Source organism: Dipodomys spectabilis, unplaced genomic scaffold (assembly GCF_019054845.1).
Source record: "Dipodomys spectabilis isolate Male_0828 unplaced genomic scaffold, ASM1905484v1 ptg000004l, whole genome shotgun sequence".
In the NCBI taxonomy this organism is placed as follows: domain Eukaryota; kingdom Metazoa; phylum Chordata; class Mammalia; order Rodentia; family Heteromyidae; genus Dipodomys; species Dipodomys spectabilis.
In genome coordinates this window covers 6,929,740-6,944,299 of record NW_024870681.1, presented here as the reverse complement: position 1 = coordinate 6,944,299, position 14,560 = coordinate 6,929,740, and the positions used below count along the sequence as shown (strand labels likewise).

Sequence of the window (14,560 nt, the reverse complement as noted above, 5' to 3'; positions counted from 1 at the left end):
AATTCAATTCTACCAAAACTTTTACTAAAACAACGATATTCAACAAGGAACAAGTCTTCCCCCTAGAGTCTAGAGACAGTTTTTGCTATCACAACTTGCATGCAGTATCCATGGCCTACTACATACTAGTTGGTATCCAGTAAGTAGATAGAGGTCAGGGATGCATCAAGCAGTCTCCAAAATTAAAGAATTGTCCAACACAAAATGTCAATAGTTTCAAGGATGAAAAATCCTTGCTGAAATAATTCAAAATTTCCATAATGCTAAAATGTAATTCATACTTTCTGTCCTATGTAACATGGCCTGGCTTGAACATTTGGTATCTTAGAGCTACTTACAAAAAGGGTGGGGGAGGAGGGGAAAGCCAGATGCTAGTGACTCACACCTGTAATCCTAACTACTCAGGAAGCTGAGATCTGAGGATTGAGGTTCAAACCCATGCTTACAATGTTGAGGATGAATGAAAGAGAAATCAAGGTCTTCAATTTTAATCGTATCCAACCTGTGTGGTTATTGAAAATATTTACTGAGATTAGGAAGACAAGGAAGAAACTGATCTGCAAGGAAATATCAGAAGTTCTATTCAATACATATTTAAGTTTTAAGCACCTATTTTTATAACCAAGTAGAAAGCTTTAAGTAACTAGGAGAGGAAAAATTTAAAGAGGGGAATCAGAACTGCAAACACATTTGGTAGTCATCAGTGTTTTTTGTTTGTTTTTACCTCAATAGACAGTTTATCTTCCCAGGTCAAAAACCTAGCTTTTCCTCACATTAAAGACATTCAACTGGTCAAATCTCTCAGCTCAGGACAAGAGTAATCTCTCACAAACCTTACCATCTGTCTATAGTTCTGCCTTTTCCTAAAGCAGCATCATCATTTCAGTTGTTGCCACTCAAATCAGATCATGTCACACTTGCTTAAAACCTAATGTAATGGCCTGGGAATGTGGCTAGTGGTAGTATGCATGAACTCCTGGGTTTGTTTCCTCAGTACCACATAAACAGAAATAAGCCAGAAGTGGCATGGTGACTCAAGTGGCAGAGTGCTAGCCTTGAGCAAAAGAAGCTCAGGGACAGTACCCAGGCCCTGAGTTCAAACCTCAGAACTGAAAAAATAATTAAAAATTAAAAAAAAAAATCTGTCATTGCCCCACTGTTCCCAATAGCCAAGATATGGAAAACCCAGATGCCCCACTACAGTTGAATGGATCCAAAAACATGTGGTACCTATACACAATGGAATTTTACACAGCCATTAGAAAGGATAAAATAATGTTTTTGACAGGGAAATGGGTGGAACTAGAACAAATGTTGAGAGATAAACCAAGATCAGAGAAATAAATGGTGCATCTTCTCTATAACAGATATTAAAATTAAAATGCAATGAGATATGACAATATAAAACAGGACTCAAGCTATCCAATACACAGTGAGACCAAAAGAGGATAGTCTTGGGGGAGAAACACCAAATCACAATACCCAAGCACCCCTTTGTTTGTATATAAAATAAGCACAGTGAAAAGAACCCCAAAGATAAGGAAACAAAGGACATCTTCTTAATTTGTCCTATCGTTTTTAGATGATTCTGTACTCTTTACCTCATATATGGTGTATACACATGCACATCTGAGAGGTGCAAGTAGAACACAGAATCAGTGGAAAGTGGGTGAAATAAATACAGAGAGGCCCATCAGCTGCTCTGGACATTGATGGAAGTGAGCTAAGCAACTGAAGGGCAGTGATGGGAAGGTGGGAATGAGAAAGAGGGAACAGCTGACACTACGCAAAAGGAAAGAAATATACATAACACGCAACTTGTAAAAAGTAGTTTGTTAAAGGTCATAGAGTTCAGGGCTGGGAAGGTGGCTCAGTGGTAGAGTGCTTGTCTTGCATGTGTGAGGCCCTGGGTTCAATTCTTCAGTACCACATAAGCAAAAAAAGCCAGAAGTGGTGCTGTGGCTCAAGTGGTGGGGTGCTAGCCTTGAGCTGAAGAGCTGAGGGATAGCACCCAGGCCCAGAGTTCAGGCCCCATGACCAGCAAAAAAAAAAAAAAAAAAAGGTCATAGAGTTCAAAAGCAATGTAGATAATGATGACTATCATTGTGAAGATTAAAAGGTATTTGTGACTTTAAAATAAACTTAAAATTTTTTTTTAAAAATCTGATGTCATTTCAAGGTAGTTGAAAATGTAATCCAAGAACTTTTTATCTCTCCAGTTTACCCTCTTCCATACCATGTTTGAATTCTTCCCTTTAGTCTCAAAGTACAGAACCTGCTCCCTATTCTATTAATTCAACCTTTCCTCCTCTTATGGCTAGATTAAGTGTCCTATAATCAACCTTCAATGCATCTTGGACTATTTCATTTCCCTCCTAAATGTTGAAAAATGAACCCAGAACCTCCAAGCACTTGAGCCAAAGCTCTAAGACCTTGTACTTACGCTTATCAAACTGCTGTTTATTTGAGCAGCAATGTATCCAGGAACTATCTAGCATCTGATCCAGTGTCATGCCAACAGGAAAGGTAAGCTATTTCTCCAATGAAAAGCAAATAGCAAGTATATTATATTTTAACCCTGGCTTATAGAATTTTACTTCCTATTTACCCCTTAGAATTTCATATGCCCAACATCTAGAGCATTGCCCTAAATGGTCCTCAACTGTAAATAAGTACTAAACTAACTATTAAAAAATCACCTGGTGACAGGCTGGGAAAGTGGCTGGCTTAGTGGTAGAATGCTTGCCTAGAATGTACTAAGCCCTGGGTTCAATTCCTCAGTACCACATAAACAGAAAAAGGAAGGAAGGAAGGGAGGGAGGGAGGGAGGAAGGGAGGGAGGGAGGGAAAGAAAGAAAGAAAGGAAAAGAAAGAAGGAAGGAAGGAAAGAAAGGAAGGAAAGAATTCATTTTCTAATTCTTCAGGTTTAAGCAGACTATACCTGAAAACTGTGATAGAATGATACACTGAAGTCCACAAAAAACAAGCAGCCTTTATTGCAGTATTACAAAACACTTTCCATTTTGGCAATATTTTACAACGCACTTAGCTTCAAAGGTTGGGAAGGAAAAGGTTGGAAACTAAAAAGGGAAATTTCAACAGACATTCCTAAAAGAAAAACTGTCCCAGACGCCACCTCCCTCTCCCCCCCCCAATAAGAATCCAATGTCATTTAATTTCACTACTCAAGAAGAGGCCATGAGGAAAGCAGCAGGCCAAACTCTGGCAATTTCACTATGAATCATGTCAGAGACAAATTCAAAATAGTCATCAGTATGGTCGGTTGCGCTGATCATTTCTGTAGTCATTCCTAGAAATTAAAAATGAAAGAAACTAAATTGTAATTTTCTGCTAAAAGAACATCAGACATTTCTCTTCAGGGTGCTAGTAACTACCATCAGCTAGACAGTTTCGGTAAGGCTGGCAGCATCCATAGTTTATTCCTATATTCCTAGAAGGAATTTAATAAATGTCTAAGCTGGACACCAGTGACTCAAGCCTATAGTCCTAGCTACCCAGGAGGCTGAGATCTGAAGATCACCATTTAAAGGCAGCCTGGGCAGAAAAGTCCATGAGATTCCAATTAACCAGAAAAATGCCAGGGGTGAAACTGGTTCAAGTGGTAGAGCATCAGCCTTGAGCAAAAAAGCTCCTTAATAAAGCTTGGGGACAGCATGCACCCTGGCCCTAAGTTTAAGCCCAGAACTGGCATACATAAATACATACATAAATTAATTAATTCTAACATCAACTTTAAGACAAGTTCCTTGAAGCTTTACTATCAATAACTTTCTTTAGTAATTTTTCACCTACACTAAGAACTACCAAATACCTGTAATATTTCAGATCAAGCTATGCCAATTTCAGTCTCCAAACAGAGTAACATAGAAAGCATAGTAATACTAAGTATAGCAATATTAAGAAAATCCTAATTATTCATTTCATGTATGAATTCTGACTCACCACAATATATTACTAAACTTAAAGTCTTTAATTCTAAAGTGGGAGCTGCATCTCTAACCTCAGGGAGTCAATAGGTATAGTATTAAATATATATAAAGTATCTGGCATATAGTAACAAGTGTTTAAGACATTAATTAGGCTCTAAATAACTGCTAATAGCCAACAATTATACAATGTTTTCTCTGGGCCAGCTACTGTTATAGTTTTATACAACTCTACAAAGGAGTCATACATTATTAGCTGCATTATACAGATGGAACTATTGATGCTCCAAAGAGCTAAATTACTTGCCTAAGTTTAATAGCTAAAAAATGATGGGAGTAGAACCCAGTCTGTCTCTCACCTCTACACTCTTAATCAAATACACTTCTCACTGACATATGCAGCCTCTGACATATGGATCCTTGGGTAATATTCTACCATGTGTTCTTTGATTTGGGGGGTATGGGATGCCAGTATTGGAACTTGCACTCAGGACTGGGTGTTGCCCATACACTTTTTGTACAATTTTTTAACATATTATTCATATGCATAATCTCCCCCTTCCATCAGTGGTTTTCACCTGGAACAGGTACAACCAGACTACAGAGAAACAACTGCAGGATAGGATAGCTCACAGATTTCAAAATCTTCTTTTCTCAGATTAATAATAAACAAATACTCAAATATCACAGGCATAAACTCTCTAAATCCCAATTATCATTAACTATGAAAAGAAATGCTCCTATAAAGATTTCTGAGTTGCCAGTGGCTGGGAAGGTGGCTCAGTGGTAGAGTGATTGCCTCGCATGCACTGGGTTTGAATCCTCAGCACCACATAAACAGAAAAAGTCGGAAGTGGTACTGTAACTCAACTGGTAGAGCGCTAGCCTTGAGGAACAGTGCCCAGGCCCAGAGTTCAAGCCCCATGACCGACAAAAAAAAAAAAAAAAAAAGATTTACAAGTTTCCAAACCAAACTTTAGAAACTGGTAAGAAATGAATCAAATGGATTTTCTTCATCCTGAAATCTACCAATAGGGAATTCAAAGTTATAAAAGGTTGTATGTGAAAAATAAAACATGACAAAAGCAGCTTAAATCATAAAATCTAAGAGCAGTAAGGTAAAAAGATTCACAGGCACATTCATATACTTACCTTCCTCCCATTTTGCCTCCATAGCCACCTCGGTCTCCTCCATAGCCACCTCGGTCTCCTCCGTAGCCACCACCTCGGTCTCCTCCATAGCCTCCTCCTCCTCCACCACCACCACCACGGTCTCCTCCATAGCCCCCCCGACTTCGGTCTCCTCCGTAGCCTCCTCTGTCTCCTCCGTAGCCTCCTCTGTCTCCACCATAGCTACCCCCTCGATCTCCACCATAGCCTCCTCGATCTCCACCATAGCCTCCTCCTCGGTCTCCACCATAGCCTCCTCCTCGGTCTCCACCGTAGCCACCTCCTCGGTCTCCACCGTAGCCACCTCCTCTGTCCCCACCATAGCCACCCCCACTTCTGTCTCCACCATAACCACCTCCACTTCTATCTGCACCATAGCCACCACCGCCACTTCTGTCTCCACCGTAGCCACCTCGTTCTCCACCTCTTCCCCCACGACCTCTGTAACCCCTTTCTCCACCGTAGCCTCTCCCCCGGAAATCTGCAAGGTAGAAATGCAAATCAATGAAGCAAGCAGAATAATGTAAAACCTGTTCATTGCTAGCTAGAAAACAAGCATCATGTTGCTGCTATTAAAGTGGCTGACCTACCTCCTCCTGAGGGACGAGAATCTTCTGGTCTGGGCTCATTGCACTGATTGCAGGAATTTCTTCGAGCAAAGTTCATATTTCCACATGATCTAAGAAGAAAATAAAATGTTCCTAGTTTTTACTAGATCCAGAATCTCTTCTTGAACCTCCTAGCTCCAATCCCAAACTCTACTTCCACGAAGTAAAGGAGATACTTACGGATTAGGACAAACCCAGTCTCCATTTTTGGGGTCTCCGCCTCTCCCCTGAAAGCCTCCACGACCTCTATATCCCCCACGGCCTGATGAGAGGAAGCAGTAGACATTACAACATTACAGAGGAACAGCTGAAATAAAAGTACTCTGCTTCCATTTCTACCTACACCACAGCCACCACTACCACTTATCTCCACAATGATCACCCCCTATGCCCCAGACCCTCTCAAAATTAACCCCATTATAGGATGACTTCGAATTCTTCTTTCTACAATATCCTACTAAATTTTGAGTGATAAATCTCAGTGATAAAGGGTATAAGAAGACAGATTACAAATGTGAGGAAATTAACCTAAAAGAAATAAAGATGCTTTATCAGTGGGCTTAAACTTAGTCAGATAAAAACTGAGCATGGTGGTTTATGTTTATAATCCCAGCACTCAGGCAGCTGAGGCAGGAGGATGGTGAGCTCATGAGACCAGCCTAGCCGATGTAATGAAATATTATATCAAAAAAAATTTTAAACTGGGTGCCAGTGGCTCAGGCCATAATCCTAGCTACTCAGGAGGATGAGATCTGAGGATCGCGATTCAAAGACAGCCCAGGCAGGAAAGTCCATGAGACTCTTATCTCCAATAAACCACCAGAAAACTGGGGGTGGCGCTGTGGCTCAAGTGGTAGAGCTCTAGCCTTGAGCTGAAGAGTTGAGGGACAGTAATCAGGCCCAGAGTTCAAGCTCCAGGACCAAAAAAATTAAAAAATTAAAGGGCTGGGAATGTGGCTTAGTGATAGAGTGTTTGCCTAGCATGCATGAAGCCTTGGGTTTGATTCCTCAGTACCACATAAAGATAAAAAGCCAGAAGTAGTGCTGTGGCTCAAGTGGTAAACTGCTAGCCTTGAGCAAGAGAAGCTTGGAGATAGTGCGCAGGCCCTGAGTTCAAGCCTCAGAACTGCCAAAAAAAAAAAAAATTAAAAAGTCAGAAAAACCATCAGCTATCAATTAAATAATTATTTCTGATTGCCAGGTAAACAAGATGCTACACTGATTTCCTTCCTACTACTTTCTTAGGTATTATGACAATCTACCTAGGGCCATTTTCATTTTAAGATTTAAAAAAGCAAAACAAAACAAAACAAAAAACCACCACAAAACCTAAGAATAGAAGCAAGAAGGAATAGAATATGAACTCAAGTTCAAACCCTGTGTACAGCCTGTGAACAGCACATTTTTGTTTTTGCTTTTTTTGGCATTAAGAATTGATGCAAGTAAGCCGGGCGCTGGTGGCTCACGCCTGTAATCCTAGCTACTCAGGAGGCTGAGATCTGAGGATCGCGGTTCAACGCCAGCCCGGGCAGGAGAGACCGTGAGACTCCTATCGCCAATAAACCACCAGAAAACCGGAAGTGGCGCTGTAGCTCAAGTGGTAGAGCGCTCGCCTTGAGCTGAAGAGCTGAGGGACAGCACCCAGGCCCAGAGTTCAAGCCCCACGACCGACAAAAAAAAAACAAAAACAAAAAAAAAACAAGAATTGATGCAAGTATAACTAGTATATGTCTAGGGCAAGCAGAAGAGGTCAAAAGCTATGTACATATGACCATATAACCTGATGCTAAACGGAATGAATCCCAAGATAGGGACACAAAAGGTTTTATCTTTGTTACTGTTCTTATTAATATACATGTACTATGTGATCTTTGTTTGTTTGTTTGTTTGTATGTTCTTCCCCCATGGTACAATCTCTTTGTCACTCACTGTATTTGATTCCAGTGTCCTGCATCTTGTATATACATTTTTCTAATTTTGGGAGGGAAAGGGAAATAACAAAATGCTGAAATAAGGATTCAGGATGATCCATTGTAATAACAAGATGTTATTACATCTTGTTATAACTGTCTTAGTATGCTGAAAATGAACTTTACAATTTTGTGGGGGGGAGGGTTAGGGGGAAGGATGAGATGGTAGGGGAAAAACAAAGGAGGTGTAACAATGCTCGATAGGAAATGGGCTTATTACCTTGCTCATGTAACTGTAACCCCTCTATACAGTATCTTTACAATAAAAAATATATATTAAGAAAAATAAAAATTAAAAAAAATTGATGCAAGTAATTGATAGAAGTATCTTACCTCGCCGTCCACCTCCACTTCCACCACCTCTCATAAATTCAGGTCTTCTGGTGGCAAATGACACTTTAATGATGTTGCCATGGAATTCTTTCCCTAAGAAAAGATAATGGCTTTGAATAAATTTCTATACTACTCTCTACCTCCCAACAAAAATACAGACTCTTGAAAATCTTTACTTTTAGAGAAGTAACTGATATGCCCTTAAATTCAAACACACTAGTGTTCCAAGCAGTCAAAAGTAACAGTGCTAACGCATGACAAACCACCAGAGCAGATCTGTTACTGGGACAGTCATTTCTTACTAAGCTTAAAAAAAAAATGTCCTGGGCTGGGAAGGTGGCTCAGTGGTAGAGTGTTTGCCTTGCATGAGGCCCTGGGTTCGATTCCTCAGCACCACATAAGCAGGAAAAAAAAGCCAGAAGTGGCGCTGTGGCTCAAGTGGTAGAGCGCTAGCCTCACGCTGAAGAGCTGAGGGACAGCGCCCAGGCCCAGAGTTCAGGCCCACGACCGAACCCAAAAAAAAAAAAAAAAAAAAATGCCCTAATCATTTTACACTTGGGGCCAAGTGTAGCACAGCATGCAAAGTATGCTTTTTGTACCATTGCTTTCAGAAGGGGATGAGCATGTGTCCATGTGCAGGCACATATAGCTTATATAAACATAGGATATCTGTGCAGGCACATATGCTTATATAAACATAGGCTATCTGGTACATACCTATGTACCAGATAGCCTATGTTTATATAAGCACTGCCCACAGTGCTTACCTTTTACAACAGGAAAAAAGATCACAGGACAAGAAGGGGTGTTTCAAAGTGGAAAAGAAACCAATCTTTTATCAAATACCTTTAGTATAATTTAAACTTCTTTGCCATTTACATTAGCTTTAAAAATGTATATACATGTGTGTTATTGCTTAAAGATAAGCACTTATACATATATTCTACTGTCCTAGAATCTTACGGAATTAATCTTTTTACCTTATACTTAAAAAATAATAGAATATAAGGAAAGGTACTCAAGAACCTATATAATGATGGTAAATCCAGGAACCTTAGTTTCCTGACCAATGCTCTAATCATTGAAGCTGGCAAGCTCCCACAATGCCAGGTCATATATAACAAATACTTTGATAAAGAAAACAATTTACAGATCAGGACTCTATAACCTATAATAAAGGATAATTAAAAATAAAAAGCAATGCAGAGGTGAGGACAGAAAAGAGACTCATAATCTATCTCTGAAGTAAAGAAATGCAAAGCTAGGAGCTGGTGGCCCACACCTGTAATCCTAGCTACTCAGGAGGCTAAGACCTGAGGATCACAGTTCAAAGCCAACCCAGGCCAAACTGTCTGTGAGACCCTTATCTCTAATAAATCACCAAAAGAGCCAGAAGTGGAGCTGTGGCTCAAGTGGCAGAGGGCTAGCTTTGAGCAAAAAGTTCAAGGACAGCAACTCATGCCCGAGTTCAAGCCCTGGAACAGCACCAAAAAAAAAGAAAAAGAGGAAAAAAAAAAAAGAAAGCAATTATGTTAAAAAAAATTATTTTATTTCTTTTGAAAGACACTGGCATACTTACCTTGTTAATTAAATGGAAGGGGTATTATGTATCTATCAATCCAGCATGGTTAAGGATTTTGGAGACAGTGAAGCCTACATGCCTAAGTTTAAGTCTTAACTTTGTCATTAACTCTGTGATCTAAGAAACTACTTAGTTTCTCAGTGGCAGAGCACTTACCTAGCAATCACAAAGCACTGAGTTCAATCAAAACCCAACACTGCCAAAGAAACTGTCTTGGCTTCCCTATGCCGCTGCTCATTTATAAAATGCGAACAGAATCATAGGATTACTATGAGGATTGAGTTAATACATCTATACTTCTTAGAATTGTGTCTAACTCATAAATCCTGGCTAACACATACTACGTGTTAGTTATTAGTGAACAAAAAATAAATGTGTAATAACATGGAGAAAGAGATGTTGAATAAAAAAAAGCAGGAATATAGCTGGGTGTGGCACACGCTTGTAATCCCAACACTCAGGAAGCTGAGGCAGAAAGTCTGAGAGTTCTAGATAGCCTTGAGCTACACAGTTTTTGGGGTTTTTTGGTTTTTGTTTTTTTGCCAGTCCTGGGGCTTGAACTCAGGACCTGAGTTCCTTTTTGCTCAAGGGTAGCACTCTTAACACAGTGCCACTTCCAGCTTTTTCTGTTTATGTGGTGCTGAGGAATTGAACCCAGGGCTTTGGGCATGCTAGGCAAACACTGTACCATTAAGCCACATTCTCAGCCCCTTGAGCTATGTAGTAACACCTGTCTCAAAATAAAATTGAAAATTCTTAGAATTATTCTTGTAGTCAACCAAACCAACTCCATTTATCTCTATCAGTGTTAGGCCTCATGTGCAAGGTAGGATATAAGAAATATTCTGAGCAGTTAGGGGGCGCAGATGGGAGGGCAGGGATGGTAAGGGGAAACAGAGGAGGAGGCAACAATGCTTGCTAAGAAATGTACTCATTGGGCTGGGAAGGTGGCTCAGTGATAGAGTGCTTGCCTCACATGCATGAGGCTTTGGGTTCGATTCCTCAGCACTACATAACCAGAAAAAGCCAAAAGTGGCATTGTGGCTCAAGTGGTAGAGTGCTAGTCTTGAGCTGAAGAGCTGAGGGACAGCGCCCAGACCCAGAGTTCAGGCCCCACAACCAACAAAAAAAAAAAGAAATGTACTCATTATCTTGCTCATGTAATTGTAATCCCTCTGTATGGTATTTTCACAATTAAAAAAAACTTATTAATAAAAATAAAAATAAAAAAAAACAAATATTCTAGACAAAAAAGTTTAGCATCTATCTCATTCCTAAAGGAATATAAAAACTCTGGCCTATATTTTTAGTATCTACTAAAGCAAGCATAAATTGAACCACTATCTCCCAGGATATTTCTCCAATGCTATATGAATGAGACATACCGTCAAACCAGTCAATAGCTGCCTTGGCTGAAGGGGGGTCATCAAACGATACTGTTGCCTCTCCTTTTGGCTTCCCTGTGTCTTTGTCTGTGTAAAGATTTATCATTGGTTTTCCAGTCTTCTTATTTGTCTAAAGAAAAAACAAACTGGTATTAGCATTTCAAGAAAAGCCATGTGCCATTATTATGTTAAAATTTTTAAAGGCATTTACACATCCATACTACAAAATTATGGTACACTTAGCATAAAAAAGAAGTTATCTAAAATGAATACCAGGAAGCTGAAACATATTTTGTCAGGGGTTGGGAACAGACAAATGTAGAGAAAGGATGGACAAATAGCATAATACTCAATGTATATATGTGAAAATGGAACCACGTTAACGAGAGTATGAGTGGATTGGAAAAGATGGAGGAGAACAATAGGAGTAACAGTGACCAAGAAACACTGCACTTATAAACTGAGGAGTTAAAACCCCTTTGTACAACTATTTAAAGTTTGAAAAAAAATTAAGTTTCACCGGGCGCTGGTGGCTCACACCTGTAATCCTAGCTACTCAGGAGGCTGAGAGCTGAGGATCGCGGTTCAAAGCCAGCCCAGGCAGGAGAGACTGTGAGACTCCTATCTCCAATAAACCACCAGAAAACTGGAAGTGGCACTGTAGCTCAAGTGGTAGAGCACTCGCCTTGAGCTGAAGAGCTGAGGGACAAGCACCCAGGCCCAGAGTTCAAGCCCCACGACCGACCAAAAAAAAAAAAAAAAAAATTAAATTTCAGCTGGGCACCTGTGGCTCACACCTGTAATCCTAGCTACTCAGGAGGCTGAGGCCAAGGGTCATGGTTCATCCCAGGCAGCAAAGTTCGTGAGACTTATCTCCAATAAACCACCAGGAAAGTGGAAGTGGTGCTGTGGCTCAAATGGTAGAGCACTAGCCTTGAACTGAAGAGCTGAGGGACAGCGCCCAGGCCCTGAGTTCAAGCCCCATCACTGACCTCCCCTCCAAAAAAATTAAGTTTCTGGAAAAAAAAGTTACCTATAGGTTTGGACAAGCTACATTAACTAAATACCAAGCTATAAAGATGTTATTAGACTGACTGGAGATGTAGCTAAGCACTTGCCTAGCATATAAGAGGCCATGGGTTTAGTCTCCAATCTACATGGCCAATTTGGGTGTCACTAGTTCATGCCTATAATCCTAAGCATACAAAATTCCAATTAGCCATTGAAAAATCAGAAGTATAACTATGGCTTACGAGGTAAGAGCACTAGCTGTGAGGAGAAACAGCAAAGTAAAAACAAGCGAGGAAAAAAAGAGTTGATTTTTTTTTAACTTTATTTTTTTTGCCTTTTCTTTTTTGGTACTAGGGATCAAACCCAGGATAATGCACTTGCTAGGCAAGTGCTTTGCCACTGAGATACATCCCAGCTCAAAAAATTTGATATACTTATATATTTCATGTACAAATAGACCAATTCCTCTGACACTACAAAAAGGATTAACATAAATTGACTCCAAGCAAGTACTATTCATACTTTAAAACCCTCTTCAGGCTTTTAGTTAAAGAATTAAAAATTCCGGGGCTGGGAAGGTGGCTCAGTGGTAGAGCGCTTGCCTTGCATGCTCAAGGCCCTGGGTTCGATTCCTCAGCACCACATAAGAAAAAAGCCGGAAGTGGCGCTGTGGCTCAAGTGGTAGAGCGCTAGCCTTGAGCTGAAGAGCTGAGGGACAGCACCCAGGCCCAGAGTTCAGGCCCCACGACCGGACCCCAAAAAAAAAAAAAAAAAAAAAAAAAGAATTAAAAATTCCTAGAAATGAAGAGTGCAAGCTCAAGTGAACAATAAACAATCATAAAATAATACTGCACTTATATGTGAGACATTAAATGTTAATTACTTGGGTTTGGATATACTCATTTTAGAATCTATAAAATGTTTATTTTCATGATCACCTCTTGTTCTCACAATTTTTGGAGTGTATCAGACACTATTTGTAGAGCCCTGGGATTAAAGCTAAAGCACAATAGAAACTGTAGAAGATTTAAACACAAGCAAGGGATAAAATCTGCATCTGTTTAGCAAAGATATATGCACATGGTAAACATATATATCCAAGGACTTTAAGACAACTCTTAGTGAATAGACTACATAGGCGAGTTAAGTAATTTGTATAATTTAAGAGTATCTTAAGAATTAGGACATTTTCAACATATACCCTACTTTCTACTCACCTTGATAATTCCTATTTGCTTAAAGAATTCTCCTACTTGATCTGTAGACACGCCCTCACCAAGTCCTTGCACAAAGATTGTGTTATTATCTGAATTGTCAGACTCTGAATCTAAAGGAGAAAATATTACGGTTAATTTGACATATTCCTTGGTTCTACTACAGTAATCTAGAACAATAACTTACTGTCTAGTAGTCAACCATCTCTAAGAACAAAATAAAAGAAAATCGACCATACGAAGAATCTTAAATAAACATGCAATGTGTTCACAATAGTTGAAGGTAAATCACTTCTTGGTAAAGTGCATCAAGTCCACACTCTGTGACATACATACAGAACAATTAAGGGAGATCTTAAAAATCTCACTTCAAATTCAGGAATAGACTAAAGCTCATAAAGAGACTAAGAGGGTTAATTTAAATTAGCATTCCTTTCTCTGGAGAATTTTTTTTATGACGTCAGTTTTTTTAAGAGGCTCTCAAATACAGAATTCCCCCAAATCCAACACTGTGGACTTCCAAGCAAGCCAAGCAGAATGCTGGTTTCCCATTCATTGCGATAAGCCTTGTACATATGAGAGGGTAGGAGCACCTGGTACACACACCTTACCTTACACGCACACTTTTGGATTAGTACAACAAAGTAAGAAAGATGTATAAAAATTCAGTCCATCAAGGGATAATTCAGAAATTGCCATCCATATAGAATACTTTGGCATCTTAATAAAAACAAAAGTTCTGATTTCAATATATATTAAATTTTTTGGCTCAAATGAAATTTTTAACCACTAAATCGTTAACTTATTTTCAAAAGGCTCCATGAGTAAATCTACAGCCTTCAATTTCATTTAAAAATAAAAAGCCACATAAAATTAGTGACTTATTCCCGGACTAAAACAATTTTTTCATGTTTGAACTCAAATTTCTTAGGTACTCCAAACAGATAAAAATCCATTAACAGAAGTTTTTGTTTCGACTGCAGTTATGGGGTTTCAATTCAGGGTTTCATGTTTAATAGGTAGGTACTCAACAACTTGAGCCATACATACTGGTTTATTTTTTGCTTAAGGTCTTATATTTTTCTGCTCTGGACTCAGACAAAGAAACTCCTACATATTTGCCTCACATGGCTTGGATTACAGATATGAATAATAATGCCTGGCTTATTGGTAGAAATAGGAGCCTTGCTAATTTTTTGTAAAGGCTGACCGCAAATCTCATCCTCCTGAGCTGTCTCCTGTCTGCATAGCCAGGATTATAGTTGTGGACCACCATATAATATAGATACTACCACATAATATATACCATAGGTATATATACCACATAATATATAATATAG

At 39.4% G+C, this 14,560-nt stretch overlaps 1 protein-coding gene across 3 annotated transcripts in view; it reads right to left on the bottom strand.

The window, feature by feature from the left end:
- Positions 1–3,179: 3,179 nt before the first annotated feature.
- Taf15 (TATA-box binding protein associated factor 15) overlaps positions 3,180–14,560 on the bottom strand; it is a 51,641-nt gene continuing 40,260 nt past the window's right edge. For 2 of the 3 annotated variants that reach the window (XM_042691204.1, XM_042691221.1), the window contains exons 10-16: positions 13,224–13,333; positions 10,996–11,125; positions 8,029–8,121; positions 5,906–5,987; positions 5,708–5,796; positions 5,100–5,598; positions 3,180–3,310 (exon numbers count right to left, since the gene is read on the bottom strand). In XM_042691204.1, coding sequence (XP_042547138.1) covers positions 3,271–3,310; positions 5,100–5,598; positions 5,708–5,796; positions 5,906–5,987; positions 8,029–8,121; positions 10,996–11,125; positions 13,224–13,333 — 1,043 coding nt within the window. In that variant the 3' untranslated portion in view covers positions 3,180–3,270. The remainder of the gene's footprint in view (positions 3,311–5,099; positions 5,599–5,707; positions 5,797–5,905; positions 5,988–8,028; positions 8,122–10,995; positions 11,126–13,223; positions 13,334–14,560) is intronic. The other variant, XM_042691214.1, reaches the window with a different exon arrangement.